The sequence below is a fragment of the Heptranchias perlo genome, unplaced genomic scaffold (assembly GCF_035084215.1).
Source record: "Heptranchias perlo isolate sHepPer1 unplaced genomic scaffold, sHepPer1.hap1 HAP1_SCAFFOLD_56, whole genome shotgun sequence".
Lineage (NCBI taxonomy): Eukaryota > Metazoa > Chordata > Chondrichthyes > Hexanchiformes > Hexanchidae > Heptranchias > Heptranchias perlo.
The window spans coordinates 138,666-162,320 of NW_027139581.1; the positions used below are offsets into that span (position 1 = coordinate 138,666).

The 23,655-nt window shown below is 48.5% G+C and overlaps 2 protein-coding genes and 1 pseudogene across 3 annotated transcripts in view; 2 read left to right on the forward strand and 1 right to left on the reverse strand.

Annotated features, from left to right (window-relative positions):
• The window catches only part of LOC137315784 (zinc finger protein 132-like), a 272,791-nt gene that overhangs the window by 118,996 nt on the left and 130,140 nt on the right, over positions 1 to 23,655 (reverse strand). The gene's annotated exons all lie outside the window — the stretch shown is intronic.
• LOC137315824 (zinc finger protein 585A-like) overlaps positions 1 to 23,655 on the forward strand; it is an 84,306-nt pseudogene that overhangs the window by 11,583 nt on the left and 49,068 nt on the right.
• LOC137315791 (zinc finger protein 391-like) lies at positions 7,685 to 13,177 on the forward strand. Of its 2 annotated transcripts, none has more exons than XM_067980278.1 (2): positions 7,685 to 7,868; positions 10,043 to 13,177. In XM_067980278.1, exon 2 carries the CDS (start codon positions 10,407 to 10,409, stop codon positions 11,079 to 11,081), a length of 675 nt encoding a protein of 224 aa, XP_067836379.1. In that variant the 5' UTR covers positions 7,685 to 7,868; positions 10,043 to 10,406; the 3' UTR covers positions 11,082 to 13,177. The 2 variants fall into 2 exon arrangements, with proteins under 2 accessions (XP_067836379.1, XP_067836380.1); XM_067980279.1 differs by having other exon boundaries at positions 7,695 to 7,729.

The following is a 23,655-nucleotide window of genomic DNA, read 5'->3' on the forward strand; positions in this document are numbered from 1 at the left end:
CCTTCAGGGGAGGAGAGAGAGGGGAACCAGTGAGTGTGGAACTGAACCCAGTCAGAGTCAGCACCTTCAGGGGAGGAGAGAGAGGGGAACCAGTGAGTGTGGAACTGAACCCAGTCAGAGTCAGCACCTTCAGGGGAGGAGAGAGAGGGGAACCAGTGAGTGTGGAACTGAACCCAGTCAGAGCGGAGGAAAAAATGTTGGAGATGATGCGATGGGTTTGGATTTGAGCACAGGGAGGAGGGAGAGTGTGTGGGACGGGGATTTACAGTCTGGGGGAATGAGCGGGAAGAATATTCCATGGAAACGAGAATTGTCTGTTCTGAATTTCTATCCTGTATTTACAGTGATGACTTTTGTAAACTCCTTTTACAGGGGATTGGAAGGGGAGGATTTGCAGACGGGAAACTCAAACCAAACATCACGTCAAGATCTGACAGAGTCACTCGATTCATCAGGACCTGAATATCATCGGCCTTTGAATATGGAAGGAGAAATGTTTGTCTGTTGTGTTTGTCGGAAAAGATTTCAAACATCAGTGTGACTGGAAAATCACCGAGACACACACACCCGAGTGAGAGTGTTCCAGTGCACTGAGTGTGGAAAGAGCTTTAACCAGTTACACAGCCTGAAAAAACATCGCACCGTTCACAGCGGGGAGAAACCGTCCACGTGTTCTGTGTGTGGACAAGGCTTCAACTGATCATCCAACCTGGAGAGACACAAGGACACCTGGACCACGGAGAAACCGTGTAAATGTGGGGACTGTGGGAAGGGATTCAATTCCCCGTCCCAGCTAGAAATTCATCTGCGCAGTCACACCGGAGAGAGGCCGTTCACCTGTCCCGTGTGTGGGAAGGGGTTCGCTCAGTTATGTAACCTACTGACACACCAGCGAGTTCACACCGGGGAGAGGCCGTTCACCTGCTCCGAGTGTGGGAAGGGATTCAATCAGTCATCCAACCTGCTGAGACACCAGCGAGTTCACACGGGGGAGAGACCTTTTAAATGTTCTGACTGTGAGAAGAGCTTTAAAAGCACAAGGGATCTGCTGACACACCAAGGCACTCACACCGGGGAGAGACCGTTCACCTGCTCCGTGTGTGCAAAGGGATTTATTCGGCCGTTCCATCTGCTGAGACACCAGCGAGTTCACACTGGGGAGAGGCCGTTCACCTGCTCTGTGTGTGGGAAGGGATTCACTGAGTCTTCCAACCTGCAGTCACACCAGCAAGTTCACCTGTGATGCAGGGGTTGGATTCTGCTGTTAATCACATCCAGGACTGAACCATGTTCATTCTGACAGTTGGAGTTTGTTTCTGCTGATGTTAATAACCCCTTGAACTGGGCTGGAGTTTAATATTCTGGATACATGTTAAATTAATCAGCTTTGTTTTAAAGACATTGTTGTAGATTTTGGTCTTTCCCACCTGAGTGTTTAGCATCACCTGACTGGAGCTCAGAAAGGACAATCTGGGGGGAGGATCGTCCGATGGGAACAGAACTCCAGCCTGGACACAGTCCTTCAGGGCCACACTGAGAGGGGCAAACGGCACTTTGGGATTTCTCCTCTCCCTTCACTGACAGCAGAGTCACCGTGTGGGTTAATCTTGAGGCGTGTAAGAAATGTGTCCCAGCCGCTCTCTTCCATGGTTCAGAGCTCCAGGCACGGAACAGAAGGCTCCTTTACAACTGTGTTTAGAGACAGGAAGAACAACGGGGAATGCTGGAAACATGCTGTCAAATCAGAGATTGGTGTAAAACTGGGATCTGTTCCTGACTGAAAGGGAAACGGCAGGTTTAAGTTTCCAGTCTAAAACTGACTGGGAATTATTCGACAAAGATTGAACCTGTTTGTGTTACAGTCCTGAGTCTATTATTTTAAGGCAGGTGTTGATTCATTTAAAATAAACCTGTTTAAAATAAATGGGTTAAAGTCTGCATTAAAATAGCAGAGGGAGGAGTTCACAGGAGCCTGTTAACGGCTGGTACAATTATCCACCAGTCATTTGATCTCCAGATAAAGAAGGACCTGCAGTGTGTTTCCCGATTCCCTGTTTTATTGATGAGCGGGTTAGACACCAGGATAAGTAAAAATACACGACCCGGGATATCCCCAGGGGGGGTCGATCCCGACAGTTACTCTGGGAAGAGAAGCTGAGAGATCTTTAGAAAAGATGGTGGACAATGTGGTAATAATAGTAAAAGCTTTCCCAGCTATGTCAGGAGTCAGAAGACCGTTAATAAGGTTTTGAATCACCGAAAGACAGTTCAGGAGAGATTCAAACAGATTCCTGGGCTATGACAGAGCTGTTAAATGATTATTTCACATCAGTCTCCACTCCTGATGGCGGAGTCCAGCACGTGAGTGCAAAAGACAAGGCTGAGGCGTTTGCAACCATCTTCAGCCAGAAGTGCCGAGTGGATGATCCATCTCGGCCTCCTCCTGATATCCCCACCATCACGGAAGCCAGTCTTCAGCCAATTCAATTCACTCCACATGATATCAAGAAACAGCTGAGTGCACTGGATACAGCAAAGGCGATGGGCCCCGACAACATCCCAGCTGTCATACTGAAGACTTGTGCTCCAGATCTAGCTGCGCCTCTAGCCAAACTGTTTCAGTACAGCTACAACACTGGCATCTACCCGACAATGTGGAAAATTGCCCAGATATGTCCTGTCCACAAAAAGCAGGACAAATCCAATCCGGCCAATTACCGCCCCATCAGTCTGCTCTCAATCATCAGCAAAGTGATGGATGGTGTCGTCGACAGTGCTATCAAGCGGCACTTACCAATAACCTGCTCACCGATGCTCAGTTTGGGTTCAGCCAGGACCACTCGGCTCCAGACCTCATTACAGCCTTGGTCGAAACATGGACAAAAGAGCTGAATTCCAGAGGTGAGGTGAGAGTGACTGCCCTTGACATCAAGGCAGCATTTGACCGAGTGTGGCACCAAGGAGCCCTCGTAAAATTGAAGTCAATGGGAATCAGGGGGAAAACTCTCCAGTGGCTGGAATCATACCTAGCACAAAGGAAGATGGTAGTGGTTGTTGGAGGCCAATCATCTCAGCACCAGGACATTGCTGCAGGAGTTCCTCAGGGCAGTGTCTTAGGCCCAACCATCTTCAGCTGCTTCATCAATGATCTTCCCTCCATCATAAGGTCAGAAATGGGGATGTTCGCTGATGACTGCACAGTGTTCAGTTCCATTCGCAACCCCTCAAATAATGAAGCAGTCCGAGCCCGCATGCAGCAAGACCTGGACAACATCCAGGCTTGGGCTCATAAGTGGCAAGTAACATTCGCACCAGACAAGTGCCAGGCAATGACCATCTCCAACAAGAGAGAGTCTCACCACCTCCCCTTGACATTCAACGGCATTACCATAGCCAAATCCCGCACCATCAACATCCTGGGGGTCACCATTGACCAGAAACATAACTGGACCAGCCATATAAATATTGTGGCTGCAAGAGCAGGTCAGAGGCTGGGTATTCTGCAGCGAGTGACTCACCTCCTGACTCCTCAAAGCCTTTCCACCATCTACAAGGCGCAAGTCAGGAGAGTGATGGAATACTCTCCACTTGCCTGGATGAGTGCAGCTCCAACAACACTCAAGAAGCTCGACACCATCCAGGACAAAGCAGCCCGCTTGATTGGCACCCCATCCACCACCCTAAACATTCACTCCCTTCACCACCAGCGCACTGTGGCTGCAGTGTGCACCATCCACAGGATGCACTGCAGCAACTCACCAAGGCTTCTTTGACAGCACCTCCCAAACCTGCGACCTCTACCACCTAGATGGACAAGAGCAGCAGGTATATGGGAACAACACCACCTGCACGTTCCCCTCCAAGTCACACACCATCCCGACTTGGAAATATATCGGCCGTTCCTTCATCGTCGCTGGGTCAAAATCCTGGAACTCTTTCCCGAACAGCACTGTGGGAGAACCGTCACCACACGGACTGCAGCGGTTCAAGAAGGCGGCTCACCACCACCTTCTCGAGGGCAATTTGGGATGGGCAATAAATGCCGGCCTCGCCAACGACGCCCACATCCCATGAACAGATTTTTAAAAATGCTCAGATTCCAGCTGTGGGATGTGCTGTCGACAATAACATCAGAAATATTAAAATAGAAAAGGATGTGATCTTGGATAAAATAGGAAATCTCAGAATAGATTGTGCTCCAGGTCTAGATGACATCCTCCCAAAGGTGTTTAAAGAGATGGGACGGGTGCTCTGTGAGCCCCTTCCCTGGATCTTCAACAGCTCAATGGAGTCAGGGATTGTTCCCTGAGATTGGAAGGTAACTCACGTCGTTCCCATTCTCAAAAAGGGAACATTCTGGTCAGGAATGCTCCTGTCTTGTTTGACTTCCTGTACTCCTAATCTGTTTTGCATCCACAACTGGCTGCCGCAGTGATTATTAGCGATAAACCACAAGCACACCGCACTCTCTGCTGCACACTCCTTGTCAGCATTATCACTGGTGTCAGCTGGGACTCAGTGGGTAGCTCTCTCGCCTCTGAGTCAGAAGGTCGTGGGTTTAAGTCCCACTCCAGAGACTTGAGCACATAATCCAGGATGACACTCGCAGTGCCAGTACTGAGGGAGTGCTGCACTGTTGGAGGTGCCGTCTTTCGGATGAGTCGTTAAACTGAGGCCCCATCTGCCCTCTCAGGTGGGCATAAAAGATCCCATGGCACTATTTCAGAAAAGAGCAGGGGAGTGCTCCCGGTATCTTCGACAATATTTATCCCTCAACCAACGTCAGGAAAAAAGAGATTATCTGATCATCATCATATTGCTGTTTGTGAGACCTTGCTGTGCGCAAATTGGCTACTCTGCATCCTACATTCCAACACTGACTACACTTCAAAAGTACATCAATGGCTGTAAATCGTTTTGGGACGACCTGAGGTCGTGAAAGGCTCCATATAAATGCAGGTGTTTCTGGCTTGCTTTCTTGGTCCTGTACAGTGAGGAGGAAAGTTGTAAGAAAAGGGGACAGGAGGAGCCCGTGCTTCCCGAGGCAACCCATTGGCGTCACTCTGTAACCTTTACTCTGTAACCTTTACTCATCAAATAAAGTAACTCCCTTCAGGCTTTTTTCAAAGTTTCTTCGGACCACTTTTTTTTCTCCATTTGGAGTATTGACAACGTGACCGACCCGCATCATCGGTGACATCACAACGAGTATTGACAGTGACCGACCCGCATCATCGGTGACATCACAATGAGTATTGACAGTGACCGACCCGCATCATCGGTGACATCACAACGAGTATTGACAGTGACCGACCCGCATCATCGGTGACATCACAACGAGTATTGACAGTGACCGACCCGCATCATCGGTGACATCACAACGAGTATTGACAGTGACCGACCCGCATCATCGGTGACATCACAACGAGTATTGACAGTGACCGACCCGCATCATCGGTGACATCACAACGAGTATTGACACTGACCGACCCGCATCATCGGTGACATCACAATGAGTATTGACAACGTGACCGACCCACATCATCGGTGACATCACAATGAGTATTGACAACGTGACCGACCTGCATCATCGGTGACATCACAATGAGTATTGACAACGTGACCGACCCGCATCATCGGTGACATCACAATGACTATTACAACACAGCCGATCTGCATCATCGGTGACATCACAATGACTATTACAACACGATCGACCTGCATCATCGGTGACATCACAATTCAGGGTCAGTGGTTATTCTGGGTTCTTGGTTTGGATTGAGGTCAGTGAGTAGGGTCGGGGTGAGAGGTCGGGACTAGTGAGTGGGGTCGGGGTAAGAGGTCGGGACGAGTGAGTAGGGTCGGGGTAAGAGGTCGAGACTAGTGAGTAGGGTCAGGGTAAGAGGTCAGGACTAGTGAGTAGGGTCGGGGTAAGAGGTCGGGACTAGTGAGTAGGGTCGGGGTAAGAGGTCGGGACTAGTGAGTAGGGTCAGGGTAAGAGGTCGGGACTAGTGAGTGGGGTCGGGAGAGGTCGGGACTAGTGAGTCGGGTCAGGGTAAGAGGTCAGGACTAGTGAGTAGGGTCGGGGTAAGAGGTCGGGACTAGTGAGTAGGGTCGGGAGAGGTCGGGACTAGTGAGTAGGGTCAGGGTAAGAGGTCAGGACTAGTGAGTAGGGTCGGGAGAGGTCGGGACTAGTGAGTAGGGTCAGGGTAAGAGGTCAGGACTAGTGAGTAGGGTCGGGGTAAGAGGTCAGGACTAGTGAGTAGGGTCAGGGTAAGAGGTCGGGACTAGTGAGTAGGGTCAGGGTAAGAGGTCGGGACTAGTGAGTGGGGTCAGGGTAAGAGGTCGGGACTAGTGAGTAGGGTCAGGGTAAGAGGTCGGGACTAGTGAGTAGGGTCAGGGTAAGAGGTCGGGACTAGTGAGTAGGGTCAGGGTAAGAGGTCGGGACTAGTGAGTAGGGTCAGGGTAAGAGGTCGGGACTAGTGAGTAGGGTCAGGGTAAGAGGTCGGGACTAGTGAGTAGGGTCAGGGTAAGAGGTCGGGACTAGTGAGTAGGGTCAGGGTAAGAGGTCGGGACTAGTGAGTGGGGTCAGGGTAAGAGGTCGGGACTAGTGAGTAGGGTCGGGGTAAGAGGTTAGGGTTGGTGGTTAAGATTTTAAAATCGAGTTACTCCCGAACCGGGAGCCAATGTCGGTCAGCAAGCAGTGGGGTGATGGCAGAACGGGACTTGGTGCGAGTTAGGATTCGGGGCAGCAGAATTTTGGATGAGCTGAAGTTCATGGAGGGTGGAAGATGGGAGGCCGTCCAGGAGGTCATTAGAATAGTCAAGTCTAAAGGAATCAAAGGCATGGATAAGGGTTTCCGCAGTAGATGAGCTGAGGCAGAGAGCTCACAGAAAAAGACATCAGGGACATTGGACTTTAGAATTTTATTCAAGAACAGGCGGATCCAGGTGTTGTGCTGGTTACATCCAATCATCGACCTGCCTGCAAAGGGATTCTCCCAATAACGTCACCAGGCCCCACCAATCACCACCTGATTCCACCATCAGATCTTCATCCATTACCCGCCTTCCACCCTCACCAGAGCTGGTTTCACCACAGTGACCGTCCCCCACACTGAGGCCCTCTGATTCCCATTTTATAATCTCACTGGAAGTGGGCCCTGGATTTGGTGTCCCAGTATAAGTGGTCCCCTGTGTTTTTGAGGCATCGTTCGTCGCATTTTAAAACAACTTATTGGAGCTTATTAAAGCCATTAACAGCTTCTCGGTTAGGAAACAGAAAAAATGAGGCCTCGAAGTTTCTCTGAGAATGACAGGCCTGAACTCGAGTTGGAAAACACAGTTGGAAAACATTGATCAATTGAACCAGACTGGGCGGGGCCTGAGGTGCGAGTTGGTGAAGGAAAAGTGGCGACCGGTGAACTTCGCTCCCTGTCTGAGGGCCCGGGCACTCGGGTTTCTGTATAATTTATTGATTGATTTTGTTTAATGTTTATTGTCCCTCCGGCCCCAATCTCGATGCGATGACGAAATTTCTGTTCACCGATTCGGACCTTCAATGGCGGAGAGTTTACCCAGAATCCCCCGCGGCCCAGAAAGTGCCCTATCAGTGACTACAGGAGCTCAGTGCGCAGGCGCGGGATTGGGCTGTGCTCTGAGCATGCGCAGTGCGAGTGGTGGAGACGGACTGAGGCGGAACAGGCGGGTCGGGATCCGGTCGGAGACGGTGGGCGCGGGGGAGGAATTGGACCCGTGGGTGGGCAGGGAAGCTTCATAAACACCTGGTGCAGGCCTCAGGCACCGAATAGGAGCCCACAGGCCCCGTGTTTACACCGCGGTGACAGGCCCGACCGGCGGCCGCCCAGGTGAGCGGGTAACTGGCCGCCATCTTGGTCAAAGAAGACAGGGATCACGGCGCATGCGCGGCCATCTCGACTCAGAACGGAGTGGGCGGGGCTTCAGGGTCCCAGTGACAGTGAACAAAGAGTGGGCGGGGCTTCAGGGTCCCAGTGACGGTGAACAAAGAGTGGGCGGGGCTTCAGGGTCCCAGTGACGGTGAACAAAGAGTGGGCGGGGCTTCAGGGTCCCAGTGACTGTGAACAAAGAGTGGGCGGGGCTTCAGGGTCCCAGTGACGGTGAACAAAGAGTGGGCGGGGCTTCAGGGTCCCAGTGACTGTGAACAAAGAGTGGGCGGGGCTTCAGGGTCCCAGTGACTGTGAACAAAGAGTGGGCGGGGCTTCAGGGTCCCCGTGACTGTGAACAAAGAGTGGGCGGGGCTTCAGGGTCCCAGTGACGGTGAACAAAGAGTGGGCGGGGCTTCAGGGTCCCAGTGACTGTGAACAAAGAGTGGGCGGGGCTTCAGGGTCCCAGTGACTGGGAACAAAGAGTGGGCGGGGCTTCAGGGTCCCAGTGACTGAACAAAGAGTGGGCGGGGCTTCAGGGTCCCAGTGACTGGGAACAAAGAGTGGGCGGGGCTTCAGGGTCCCAGTGACTGAACAAAGAGTGGGCGGGGCTTCAGGGTCCCAGTGACTGTGAACAAAGAGTGGGCGGGGCTTCAGGGTCCCAGTGAGTGTGAACAAAGAGTGGGCGGGGCTTCAGGGTCCCAGTGACTGAACAAAGAGTGGGCGGGGCTTCAGGGTCCCAGTGACTGTGAACAAAGAGTGGGCGGGGCTTCAGGGTCCCTGTGACGGTGAACAAAGAGTGGGCGGGGCTTCAGGGTCCCTGTGACTGGGAACAAAGAGTGGGCGGGGCTTCAGGGTCCCTGTGACTGTGAACAAAGAGTGGGCGGGGCTTCAGGGTCCCAGTGACCAGGAACAAAGAGTGGGCGGGGCTTCAGGGTCCCTGTGACTGTGAACAAAGAGTGGGCGGGGCTTCAGGGTCCCAGTGACCAGGAACAAAGAGTGGGCGGGGCTTCAGGGTCCCAGTGACTGTGAACAAAGAGTGGGCGGGGCTTCAGGGTCCCTGTGACGGTGAACAAAGAGTGGGCGGGGCTTCAGGGTCCCAGTGACGGTGAACAAAGAGTGGGCGGGGCTTCAGGGTCCCAGTGACTGTGAACAAAGATTGGGCGGGGCTTCAGGGTCCCTGTGACTGTGAACAAAGAGTGGGCGGGGCTTCAGGGTCCCAGTGACTGTGAACAAAGAGTGGGCGGGGCTTCAGGGTCCCAGTGACGGTGAACAAAGAGTGGGCGGGGCTTCAGGGTCCCTGTGACTGTGAACAAAGAGTGGGCGGGGCTTCAGGGTCCCAGTGACGGGGAACAAAGAGTGGGCGGGGCTTCAGGGTCCCAGTGACTGTGAACAAAGAGTGGGCGGGGCTTCAGGGTCCCTGTGACTGTGAACAAAGAGTGGGCGGGGCTTCAGGGTCCCTGTGACGGTGAACAAAGAGTGGGCGGGGCTTCAGGGTCCCTGTGCCTGTCAACAAAGAGTGGGCGGGGCTTCAGGGTCCCTGTGACTGTGAACAAAGAGTGGGCGGGGCTTCAGGGTCCCTGTGACTGTGAACAAAGAGTGGGCGGGGCTTCAGGGTCCCAGTGACGGTGAACAAAGAGTGGGCGGGGCTTCAGGGTCCCTGTGACTGGGAACAAAGAGTGGGCGGGGCTTCAGGGTCCCAGTGACTGTGAACAAAGAGTGGGCGGGGCTTCAGGGTCCCTGTGACTGGGAACAAAGAGTGGGCGGGGCTTCAGGGTCCCAGTGACTGTGAACAAAGAGTGGGCGGGGCTTCAGGGTCCCAGTGACGGTGAACAAAGAGTGGGCGGGGCTTCAGGGTCCCTGTGCCTCATTTATTTTCCTCTCACTCTGCTCCCAGGGGGTGGAGAACTGAACCCGACCAGAGTAGAGGGAGGGAGGAAACTGGGAGTGGAGGGAAGAAATGATGGAGATGGTGCGATGGGTTTGGATTTCAGCACAGGGAGGAGGGAGAGTGTGTGGGACGGGGATTTACAGTCTGGGGGAATGAGCGGGAAGAATGTTCCACAGAAACTAGAATTGTCTGTTCTGAATTTCTATCCTGTATTTACAGTGAGGACTTTTGTAAACTCCTTTTACAGGGGATTAGAAGGGGAGGATTTGCAGACGGGAAATTCAAACCAAACCTCACCTCAAGATCTGACCGAGTCACTCGATTCATCAGGTCCTGAATATCATCGGCCTTTGAATGTGGAAGGAGAAATGTTTGTCTGTTGTGTCTGTGGGAAAAGATTTCAAACATCAGTGTGAGTGGAAAATCACCGAGACACACACACCCGAGTGAGAGTGTTCCAGTGCACTGAGTGTGGAAAGAGCTTTAACCAGTTACACAGTCTGAAAAAACATCGCACCATTCACAGCAGGGAGAAACCGTCCACGTGTTCTGTGTGTGGACGAGGCTTCAACTGATCGTCCAACCTGGAGAGACACAAGGACACCCGGACCATGGAGAAACCGTGCAAATGTGGGGACTGTGGGAAGGGATTCAATTACCCCTCCCAGCTGGAAATTCATCAGCGCAGTCACACCGGGGAGAGGCCGTTCAGTTGCTCTCACTGTGGGAAGACTTTCAAAGAATCATCCAACCTGCTGAAACACCAGCGAGTTCACACTGGGGAGAGGCCGTTCACCTGCTCCGTGTGTGGGAAGGGATTCTCCCAGTCCTCCCACCTGCTGACACACCATCGAGTTCACACTGACGAGAGACCGTTCAGGTGCTCTCACTGTGCAAAGACGTTTACCCGTTCATCCAACCTACTGAAACACCAACGTGTTCACACTGGGGAGAGGCCGTTTACCTGCTATGTATGTGGGAAGGGATTCACTCAGTCTTCGAACCTGCTGACACACCAGCGAGTTCACACTGGGGAGAGGCCGTTCACCTGCCCCGTGTGTGGGAAGGGATTCTCACAGTCCTTCCATCTGCTGACACACCAGCGAGTTCACACTGACGAGAGACCGTTCAGGTGCTCTCACTGTGCAAAGACATTTATCCGTTCATCCAACTTGAAGACACACCAGCGAGTTCACACTGGGGAGAGGCCGTTCACCTGCTCCGTGTGCGGGAAGGGATTCACTCAGTCATCCAACCTGCTGACACACCAACGAGTTCACAAGTGACTGCAGGGGTTGGATTTTGCTGTTATTGCCGCTGTTAATCACATCCAGGACTGAACCATGTTCATTCTGACAGTTGGGGTTTGTTTCTGATGTTAATAACCCCGAGAACTGGGCTGGAGTTTAATATTCTGGATAAATGTCAATTAAATCAACTTTGTCCACTCAGAATGGTACCAGGGATGATGGACTTCAGTTATGTGGAGAGTCTGGAGAACCTGGGATTGTTCTTCAGAGAAGAATAAGGGCAGATTTAATCGAGGTGTTGAAAATGTTGAGGGGTTTTGATAGAGTAAATAAGGAGAAACTGTTTCCACTGCCAGGAGGGTCAGTAACCAGAGGACACAGATTTAAGATAATTGGTAAAAGAAGCTGAGGGGAGATGAGGAGAATATTTTAATGCCCAGAGTTGTTATGATCTGGAATGCATTGCCTGAAATGGTGGTGGATGCAGATTCAATTGTAACTTTCAATGGGAATTGGATAAATACTTGAAGGGGGAAGATTTGCAGGGCTATTTGGAAAGAGCAGGGGAGTGGGACTAATTGGAGAGCTCTTTCACAGAGCTGGCACAGGAACGATGGGCCAAATGGCCTCCTTCTGTTCTGTAATACTGGAATAGATCCTGTTCTCTGCAGCTGAAACTGGGAGTCCCGAGGGCTGTGTTGCCTGCCTGGTACAAGGGTTAAGGACATCTCCTCGCGACTGGAGAAGAACTTGATGCAGGAGGGGGAGGATCCAGTTGTTGTGATCCACGTAGGAACCAACGACATTGGTGGAACTAGGAATGAGGGTCTGCTGAGGGAGTTTGAGGAGCGAGGGTCCAAATTAAAAAGCAGAACCTCAAAGGTAATAATCTCTGGATTACTGCCTGAGCCACAATCAAATTGGCATTGGGACAGATTAGATGGTTAAATGGGTGAGTGAAAGGGTGGTGTGGGAGACAGGGGTTTCGATTCATGGGGCACTGGCACCAGTACTGGGGAAAGAGGGAGCTGTTCCATTGGGACAGGCTCCACATAAACCGGGCTGGGACCAGTGTCCTGGCGAATCGAATAACTGGGGCAGGAGATAGTGGGGGAGGGTTCAGGTCAGGGTAAATTTATAATCTAAAGAGAAAAGTCAAGGCTGTGGAGCAGAGTAGCGATTTGTGTAAAAACCAGCAGAGTGTGTCAGGAAGGGACAGAGAGTTTAACAAAGGTAATAGGGTATTAGTGACTAAAGTCACATCAGGGAAAATAGTAAAAAGTTAAAATTAAAGGCACTTTATCTGAATGCACGAAACATTCGGAACAAGATCGATGAATTAATGGCACAAATAGAGAGAAATGGGTTTGATCTCGTCGCCATCACTGAGACGTGGTTACAGGGTGACCAAGGTTGGGAACTAAATATTCCAGGGCACTTGACTTTTAGAAAAGATCGTCAAATTGGGAAAGGTGGGAGGAGGGTGAGGGGTGTAGGAATATAGGAACAGGAGTAGGCCATTCAGCCCCTCGTGCCTGCTCCACCATTTGATAAGATCATGGCTGATCTGTGATCCAACTCCATATACCTGCCTTTGGCCCTTATCCCTTAACACCTTTGGTTGCCAAAAAGCTATCGATCTCAGATTTAAATTTAGCAATTGATCCAGCATCAATTGCCGTTTGTGGAAGAGAGTTCCAAACTTCTACCACCCTTTGTGTGTAGAAATGTTTTCTAATCTCACTCCTGAAAGGTCTGGCTCTAATTTTTAGATTGTGCCCCCTACTCCAAGAATTCCCAACCAGTGGAAATAGTTTCTCTCTATCCACCCTATCTGTTCCCCTTAATATCTTATAAACTTCGATCAGATCACCCCTTAACCTTCTAAACTCTCGAGAATACAACCCCAATTTGTGTAATCTCTCCTCGTAACTTAACCCTTGAAGTCCGGGTATCATTCCAGTAAACCTACGCTGACTCCCTCCAAGGCTAATATGTCCTTCCGAAGGTGCGGTGCCCAGAACTGCTCACAGTACTCCAGGTGCGGTCTAACCAGAGTTTTGTATAGCCGCAGCATAACTTCTGCCCCCTTGTACTCTAGTCCTCGAGATATAAAGGCCAGCATTCCATTAGCCTTATTGATTATTTTCTGCACCTGTTCATGACACTTCAATGATCTATGTACCTGAACCCCTAAGTCCCTTTGGACATCCACTGTTTTTAACTTTTTACCATTTAGAAAGTACCCTGTTCTATCCTTTTTTGGTCCAAAGTGGATGACCTCACATTTGTCTACATTGAATTCCATTTGCCACAGTTTTGCCCATTCACCTAATCTATCAATATCGCTTTGTAATTTTATGTTTTCATCTACACTGCTTACAATGCCACCAATCTTTGTGTCATCGGCAAACTTAGATATGAGACTTTCTATGCCTTCATCTATGTTGTTCATAATTATTGTGAATAATTGAGGCCCCAAGACAGATCCATGCAGGACTCCACTAGTCACATCCTGCCAATGTGAGTACCTACCCATTATCCCTACTCTCTGTCGCCTTTCACTCAGCCAACTTCCTAACCAAGTCTGTACTTTTCCCTCGATTCCATGGGCTTTTATCTTAGCTAACAGTCTCTTATGTGGGACCTTATCAAATGTCTTCTGCAAGTCCATATAAATAACATCCATTGACATTCCCCAGTCCACTACTTTAGTCGCCTCTTCAAAAAATTCAATCAGGTTTGTCAGGCACGACCTACCTTTCACAAATCCATGATTAACTGAAAATTCTCGAGGTGTTCAGTCACCCTATCCTTAATTATAGACTCCAGCATTTTCCCCACAACAGATGTCAGGCTAACTGGTCTATAATTCCTCGGTTTCCCTCTCTCTCCTTTCTTAAAAAGCGGAGTGACGTGCAATTTTCCAATCTAGAGGGACAGTTCCTGAATCTATGGAACTTTGAAAGATTATAGTTAGGGCATCCACAATGTGCTCACTGACTTCCTTTAAAACCCTGGGATGGAAACCATCTGGTCCTGGGGATTTGTCACTCTTTATTGCTATTATTTTCTTCATTACTGTTGCTTTACTGATGTTAATTTTATCGAGTCCCTGTCCCCGATTCAATGTTAGTTTTCTTGGGATTTCCGGCATGCTATCCTCTTTTTCTACTGTAAATACTGACGCAAAGTAATTGTTCAACATGTCCGCCATTTCCCCATTGTCAATGACAGTATCCCCACTTTCAGTTTTTAAGGGGCCAACACTGCTCCTGACCACCCTCTTTTTCCTAATGTAACTATAAAGGTTCTTCGTATTGGTTTTGATATCCCATGCGAGTTTCTTTTCATAATCTCTTTTTGTAGCTCTTACTATCTGTTTTGTGACCCTTTGTTGATCTTTGTATCTTTCCCATTCGCCAGGATCTGTGCCATTTTTTTGCCTTTTTGTATGCCCTTTCCTTACATCTTATACTGTCCCTTACCTCTTTAGTTGTCCATGGCTGTTTTTTTGGCAAATACAGTTCTTGCCCCTCAGGGGTATAAACCGGTTCTGTATCACGTTAAATGTTTCTTTAAACGTTTCCCACTGATCATCAGCAGATCATTAACTCACTGATCATTAACAGATTTCCTATTTCTCAGTTCAACCCATAAAGTCTCTGTTGGCTGCTTACCTCTCGTTATATCCCCCTTTATCATTGAAGTGATTTCATCTCTAATCATTAAGGCTACTCCTCCCCCTCTTCCATTTTCCCTATCTCTCCTGTAGACCTTATAACTGGGTATATTTAATTCCCAATCCTGACCATCCTGCAGCCATGTCTCAGTAATAGCTATCATGTCATACCCTCCAATTTGAATTTGAACCTGTAGTTCATTTAATTTATTCCTTATACTCCGTGCATTTGTATATAGAACTCTTGAGTTGGGCCACACACCCTAGTCTGACCTTCAGCTTTGATGCTGGGTTAATCACCTTACACCTTCTCGTTTTCACTTTATCTGTCGTGCCTAAAGTACACTTTCTTTCCACTGCTCTACGCTTTTCCCTTTCACTTGTTCTTGAACAACTGTTTGTACTATTTGTATTGTAAATTTCCGCTGGGTCTTCCCCTCTCTTGCTGCTCTCAACTTTACTCTCTTCTGACTCCCCGCTCAGGTTCCCATCCCCCTGCCACTCCAGTTTAAACCTTCCCCAACAGCACTGGCAAACACCCCCGCGAGGACATTGGTCCCGGTCCTGCTCGGGTGTAACCCGACACGCTTGTACAAGTCCCACCTTCCCCAGAACCGGTCCCAATGTCCCAGGAATCTAAATCCCTCCCTCCTACACCATCCCTGCAGCCACGCATTCATCCTGTCTATTCTCCTGTTCCTATACTCACTAGCAAGTGGCACTGGTAGTAATTCTGAGATCACTACCTTTGAGGTCCTGCTTTTTAATTTATCTCCCAACTCCTTAAATTCACCTTGCAGAACCTCATCCTTTTTTTACCTATGTCGTTGGTACCGATATGGACCACGACTACTGGCTGTTCACCCTCCCCTTCCAGAATGCCCTGCAGCCGCTCCGTGACATCCTTGACCCTAGCACCAGGGAAGCAACATACCATCCTGGAGTCATGTTTGTGGCCACAGAAACGCCTATCTGTTCCCCTTACAATTGAATCCCCTATCACTATGGCCCTGCCACTCTTCTTCCTCCCCTCCTGTGCAGCAGAGCCACCCGTGGTGCCACGAACTTGGCTCTTGCTGCTTTCCCCTGATAAGCCATCTCCCCCAACAGTATCCAAAGCAGAATATCTGTTTGAGAGGGAGATGGCCCCAGGGGACTCCTGCTCTACCTGCCTAGTACTTTTCCTCTGCCTGGTGGTCACCCATTTCCTTTCTGCCTGCGTAATCTGAGTCGCCCTGATAATAAAGGATGAGGTAAAGACAGTAATGAGAGAGGATCTTAGTTCAGAAAATCAGGATGTGGAATCAGTCTGGGTGGAGCTAAGAAATAACAAGGGGCAGAAAACACTGGAGGGAGTAGTTTACAGGCCCCCTAACAGAAGTTTTTTGTGTTGGACAGAGTATAAATCAGGAAATTAGAGGAGCTTGGAACAAGGTTAATACAATAATCGTGGGGACTTTAATCTTCATATAGACCGGGTAAAGGAAATTGGTAAAAGTAGTTTGGAGGACGAGCTCATGGAATTTATTCGAGACAGTGTTCGAGAACAATATGTCGAGGAACAAACGAGGGAACAGGTTATTTTAGATCTATTATTGTGTAATGGGACAGGGTTAATTCGTAATCTTATAATTAAGGATCCCCTGGGGAACAGTCATCATAATATGATAGAATTTCATATTGAGTTTGAGAGTCATAGAGTTATACAGCACGGATAGAGGCTCTTCGGCCCATCGTGTCCGCGCCGGCCATCAGCCCTGTCTACTCTAATCCCATATTCCAGCATTTGGTCCGTAGCCTTGTCTGCTGGAATATGGGATTAGAGTAGACAGGGCTGATGTAGTTAAATCCAAAACTTGGGTCTTAAATTTAAACAAAGCCAACTCCGTAGGTATGAGGGGCGAGTTGGCTAAGGTAGATTGGGAAATTAGATTAAAAGATATGACAGTAGATAAGCAATGGTGAACATTTAAAGAATAATTTATAATTCTCAACAAATATACATTCCCTCGAGGAATAAAAACTCTGTGTGTAAAGTGATCCTTCCGTGGCTAACTAGAGAAGTTAAGGACAGTATTAGATTAAAAGAAGAGGCTTTCAATGTTACCAAAAAGAGTTGTCAGCCTGAGTATTGGGAGGGCTTTAGAAACCAGCAAAGGATGACCAAGAAATTGATAAAGAGGGAGAAAATAGAATCTGTGTTTAAACTAGCAAGAAATATAAAGACAGATTGTAAGAGCTTCTACAAGGATGTAAAAAGGAAGAGATTAGCAAAAATAAACGTGGGTCCCATCGAGGCTGAGACAGGAGAAATTATAATGGGGAATAAGGAAATGGCAGACACGTTAAACAAATATTTTGTATCTGTTTTTATAGTAGAAGACACAAAAAACATATTGGAAATAGTGGGGAACCAAGGGTCTAATGAGAGTGGAGAACGTAAAGGACCAGCCATATAAATAGTGTGGCTACAAGAGCAGATCAGAGGCTGGGTATTTTGCAGCGAGTGACTCACCTCCTGACTCCCCAAAGCCTTTCCACCATCGACAAGGCACAACTCAGGATTGTGATGGAATATTCTCCACTTGCCTGGATGAGTGCAGCTCCAACAACACTCAAGAAGCTTGACACCATCCAGGACAAAGCAGCCCGCTTGATTGGCACCCCATCCACCACCCTAAACATTCACTCCCTTCACCACCGGCGCACTGTGGCTGCAGTGTGTACCATCCACAGGATGCACTGCAGCAACTCGCCAAGGCTTCTTCGACAGCATCTCCCAAACCCGCGACCTCTACCACCGAGAAGGACAAGAGCAGCAGGCACATGGGAACAACACTACCTGCATGATCCCCTCCAAGTCACACACCATCCCGACTTGGAAACATATCGGCCGTTCCTTCATCGTCGCTGGGTCAAAATCCTGGAACTCCCTTCCTAACAGCACTGTGGGAGAACTGTCACCACACGGACTGCAGCGGTTCAAGATGGCGGCTCACCACCACCTTCTCAAGGGCAATTCGGGATGGGCAATAAATGCCGGCCTCACCAGCGACGCCCACATCCCATGAACGAATAAAAAATGAATAAATAAATAAATTAATATCAGTAAAGAAAAAGTACTGGAGAAATTAATGAGACTAAAAGCCAGCAAATCCCCTGGAACTGATGGCTTACATCCCAGGGTTTTCAAAGAGATGGCTGCAGAGATAGTGGATGCATTGGTTATGATCTTCCAGAATTTCCTAGATTCTGAAATGATCCCCATGGATTGGAAGGTAGCAAACGTAACCCCGTTATTCAAGAAAGGTGGGAGAGAGTAAACAGGGAACGACAGGCCAGTTAGCCTGACATCCGTGGTGGGGAAAATGCTGGAATCTATTTTTTAGGACGTAGTAACAGCGCATTTAGAAAATCATGATATGATGAGGCAGAGTCAGTACAGTTTTATGAAAGGGGAATCGTGTTTGACTAATCTATTAGAGTTTTTTTGAGGCTGTAACTAGCAGGGATGATAAAGGGGAACCAGTGGATATAGAATATTTTAATTTTCAAAAAGCATTCCATGAGGTGCCACATAAGAGGTTGTTACATAAGGTTAGGGCTCATGTGATTGGGGGTAATATATTTGCATGGATTGAGGATTGGTTAATGGACAGAAAACAGAGGGTAAGGATAAAAGGGTCATTTTCAGGTTGTCAGTCTGTAACGAGTGGGGTATCGCAAGGATCGGTGCTTGGGCCTCAGCTATTTACAATCTATATCAATGACTTAGATGAGGGGACCGAGTGTAATGTATCCAAGTTTGCTGATGATTCAAAGTTAGGTGGGAAAGTAAGCTGTGAGGAGGACACAGAGAGGCTGCAAAGGGTTATAGACAGGATAAGTGAGTGGGCAAGAAGGTGGCAGATGGAGTATAATGTGGGGAAATGTGAAATTATCCACTTTGGTAGAAAGAATAGAAATACAGATTAATTTTTAAAAAGTGAGAGACTAAGAACTGTTGTTATTCAGAGGGATTTGGGTGCCTGAAACACGAATCACAGAAAGTTAACATGCAGGTAGAGCAAGCAATTCGAAAGGCAAATGGTATGTTAGCCTTTATTGTAAGGGGGTTGGAGTATAAGAGTAAGGAGGTCTTGCTGCATTAAATAGGGCTGTGGTGAGACCTCACCTGGAGTACTGTGTACAGTTTTGGTCTCCTTATCTCAGGAAGGATATACTTGCCTTAGAGGGGGTGCAACAAAGGTTCACAAGATTAATTCCTGGGATGAGAGGGCTGTCCTATGAGGAGAGATTGAGTAGAATGGGCCTATACTCTCTGGAGTTTAGAAGAATGAAATGTGATTTCATTGAAACGTATCAAATTCTTAGAGGGCTTGACAGGGTAGATGCTGAGAGGCTGTTTCCCCTGGCTGGAGGGTCTAGAACTATAACTGATAGTATCAGGATAAGGGGTCGGCCATTTCAGACTGAGTTGAGGAGGAATTTCTTCACTTCGAGGGTTGTGAATCTTTGGAATTCTCGACCCCAGAGGACTGTGGATGCTCAGTCGTTGAGTATATTCAAGGCTGAGATCGATAGATTTTTGGACTCCAGGGGAATCAAGGGATGTGGGGATCAGGCGGGAAAGTGGAGTTGAGTTAGAAGATCAGCCATGATCTTATTGAATGGCGGAGCAGGCTTGAGGGGCCGTAGGGTCTACTCCTGCTCCTATTCCTTACATTTTGGAGAGTAAGGATGGATTGAGGAGGCAGAGTGTGTTGAATGGGGAATTTACAGCTTCGGAGAGACAGGAGGGGACAGAATATTCGACAGAAACACCAACAATTTGTATTTATACAGAGCATTTAACGAAGTAAAACATCCCAAGGTGCTTCACAGGAGTGCAATAAAACAAAATTTGATCCTAAAATTTGAAACTGGAGACAAGAAACTAGAATTGTCTGTTCTGAAATTCTATCCTGTAATTAAAGTAGGAACTTTGGTAAACTCCTTTTACAGGATATTAGAAGGGGAGGATTTACAGATGGGAAACTCAAACCAAACATCACGTCAAGGTCTGACAGTCACTCGATTCATCAGGACCTGAATATCATCGGCCTTTGGATATAGAAGGAAAAATCACCAATCACAGCGGTGAGGAACTGTACACGTGTTCTGTGTGTGAACATCCTTTCAGGCAATCGTCTGGCCCGTGAGACACAAACACAGACGTGCCGGGAATCAACAGTGTAAATGTGGGGACTGTGGGAAGGGATTCAGTCGCTGGAAACTCATCGACCCAGTCACACGGGGAGAGGCCGTTCGCCAGCTGAGTGTGGGAATGGATTCACTCGCTCATCTCACCTACTGCCACACCTGAATCTTCGTAATGGGGAGAATCCGTTCACCAGCTCTGTGTGGTAAGGGATTCACTCGATCATCCCATTTACTGACACACCGGCACTGTCACACCGGAGAGAGACCGGTTCGAGAAAAAGTACTCGGTAAACTAATGGGTCTAAAGGCTGACTAGTCCCCGGGAACTGATGGCTTGCATCCAAGGGTCTTAAAGGAAGTGGCTGCAAAGATAGTGGATGCATTGCTTGTAATCTTCCAGAATTCACTAGATTCTGGAAAGGTCCCAGCGGATTGGAAAACCGCAAACGTAACACCCCTATTCAAGAAGGGAGTGAGACAGAAAGCAGGTAACTACAGACCAGTTAGCCGAACATCTGTCATTGGGGAAAATGCTAGAATCCATTATTAAGGAAGTAGTAGCAGGACATTTGGAGACTCATAATACAATCAAGGAGAGTCAACATGGTTTTATGAAAGGGAAATCGTGTCTGACAAATTTATTCGAGTTCTTTGAGGATGTAACGAGCAGGGTGGATAAAGGGGAACCAATGGATGCAGTATATTTGGAATTCCAAAAGGCATTCGATAAGGTGCCACATAAAAGGTTACTGCACAAGATAAGAGCTCATGGTGTTGGGGGTAATATACTGGCATGGATAGAGGATTGGCTAATTAACAGAAAACAAAGAGTCAGGATAAAAGGGTCATTTTCAAAATGGCAATCTGTAACTAGTGGGGTGCCGCAGGGATCAGTGCTGGGGCCTCAACTATTTACAATATATATCAATGACTTGGATGAAGGAACAGAGTGTCTTGTGGCCAAATTTGCTGATGATACAAAGATAGGTGGAAAAGCAAGTTGCAATGAGGACACAAAGTGTCTGCAAAGGGATATTGACAGGTTAAGTGAATGGGCAAAAATTTGGCAGATGGAATATAATGTGGGAAAATGTGAAGTCGTCCACTTTAGGAGGAAAAATAAAAAAGCAAAATATTATTTGAATGGAGAAATACTACAAAATGCTGCGGTACAGAGGGATCTGGGTGTCCATGCATGAAACACAAAAAGTCAACATACAGGTGCAGCAGGTAATCTGGAAGGCAAACAGAATATTGGCCTTTATTTCTAGGGGGATGGAGTATAAAAGCAGGGAAGTCATGCTCCAACTGTACAGGGTGCTGGTGAGACCATACCTGGAGTACTGCGGACAGTTCTGGTGCCCTTATTTAAGGAAGGACATACTTGCATTGGAGGCAGTTCAGAGAAGGTTCACTTGGTTGATTCTGGGTATGGAAGGGTTGTTTTATGAGGAAAGATTGAACAGGTTGGGTCTATACTCATTGGAGTTTAAAAAAATGAGAGGAGATCTTATTGAAACATACAAGATTCTGAGGGGACTTGATAGGGTCGATGCTGAGAGGATGTTACCCCTCAGGGGGAATCTTAAACGAGGGGGCACAGTCTCAGAATAAGGGTTCGCCCGTTTAAGACAGAAATTAGGAGGAATTTCTTCTCCCAGAGGGTCGTGATTCTTTGGAATTCTTTACCCCAAAAAGCTGTGGAGGCTGAGTCATTGAATACATTCAAGGCTGAGTTAGACAAATTGTTGATCAGCAAGGGAGTCAAAGGATAGATCAATTTGGATATATCGATTTGGAGTCCAGAACCAGGGGTCACAGTCTCAGGATACGGGGTATGCCATTTAGAACCGAGATGAGGAGAAATGTCTTCACTCAGAGGGTGGTGAACCTGTAGAATTCTCTACCACAGAAGGCAGTGGAGGCCAAGTCATTAAATATATTCAAGAAGGAGATAGATATATTTCTTAATGCTAAAGGGATCAAGGGATATGGGGAAAAAGCGGGAACAGGGTACTGAGTTAGACGATCAGCCATGATAATTTTGAATGGCGGAGCAGGCCCAAAGGGCCGAATGGCCTACTCCTGTTCCTATCTCTTATGATCTTCTGTTTCACATGTTGGAAGGGAGTCACTTAGTTTTCCCACCCGTTAACACTAACTACAAGGTGTTATTCCCTCCAATAACCCCTGCAGTCTGTCCTGAATTGATCCAATTTACTAACTAATGTTGAAATCTTTGCTCCGCCCCACAGGGTTCCATCTGTTTGAAGCCACAACAGAAAGGGCCAGTTTTCTCCTGGAGTTTGAGATCAATCAGGTTTAAAAATGTTGCAGAGTTTCAGACAATGAGGGAGATCCGGGCTCAGCCCCGCCCACTCGGTGCCGCAAGTCCCGCCCCCTCACTCACTCCCATTATGTGGAGATGCTGGTGATGGACAAATGTAAGGACTTGCACAACACCAGGTTATAGTCCAACAGTTTTATTTTAAATCACAAGCTTTCGGAGCTTTCCTCCTTCGTCAGGTGATGAAGGAGGAAAGCTCCGAAAGCTTGTGATTTAAAATAAAACTGTTGGACTATAACCTGGTGTTGTGGAAGTCCTTACATTTGTCATTTCCATTGTTTGGAGGACCAACCGGCCGCTCGGTCCTCCAGTCCCTCTCCGCTCTTCCTATTGATCCGGAGCGCATTTGCGCCGGGTTGACGCTGGGATTGAAGGTCCTGAGCTGCAGTTGGAAAATAAACATCAATCCAGCCCGTCAGTTCCAATATGTAATGAGACTAAATAACTAACAGTTTTGGGGAAAAAAACATTTCCCAAAGTTTTCTAAAGGCGGTCCCCATTACCCAGCGTGCCTCGGGCTCTCGGGTTTATTTTATTTTATTTCCGCTCCGCCCTCCGCTGCTCCAAAAGCGCTTTTCCCCCGCCCCCAATCTCAGTCCCATCAGAGAAACTGAGGGTCGGGTCGGAGCTCCAATGGCGGCGGTCCGTCCCCAGACTGCACCGCGCGCCGGAATGTCCCCTATCGATCTGAGAGGAGCCCAGTGCGCCGGCGCAGGAGAGGCTGATTGTTGGTCAGTGTGAGCTGAGCATGCGCGGCCCGAAGGGTCTGAGGCAGAGAGCGCGGTTCGAGCAGGTCAGAGGAGGTGTGGAGAGAGCGGGTTAATAAAGGGCGGGGATCACAGGGCCCAGAAACACCGAGTGTAGGGCCCAGGACCCGAGAGAAAACAGGCGGCATTATCCCCCCTCCACTACCCGCCGGTGGAAGCGGCAAACTCCGGGACAGGCAGGAAGTCTCAGCGAGTCAGGGAGCGTCTGTAAATGGAGGAGAAATGGTGATGGTCAGGGAGCGTCTATAAATGGAGGCGAAATGGTGAGGGTCAGGGAGTGTCTATAAATGGAGGCGAAATGGTGAGGGTCAGGGAACATCTGTAAATTAAGGAGAAATGGTGATGGTCAGGGAGCGTCTGCAAATGGAGGAGAAATGGTCAGGGAGTGTCTATAAATGGAGGAAAAATGGTGATGGTCAGGGAGCGTCTGCAAATGGAGGAAAAATGGTGATGGTCAGGGAGCGTCTGCAAATGGAGGAAAAATGGTGATGGTGAGGGAGCGTCTGTAAATGGAGGCGAAATGGTGAGGGTCAGGGAGCGTCTGTAAATGGAGGAGAAATGGTGAGGGTCAGGGAGCGTCTGTAAATGAAGGAGAAATGGTCAGGGTCAGGG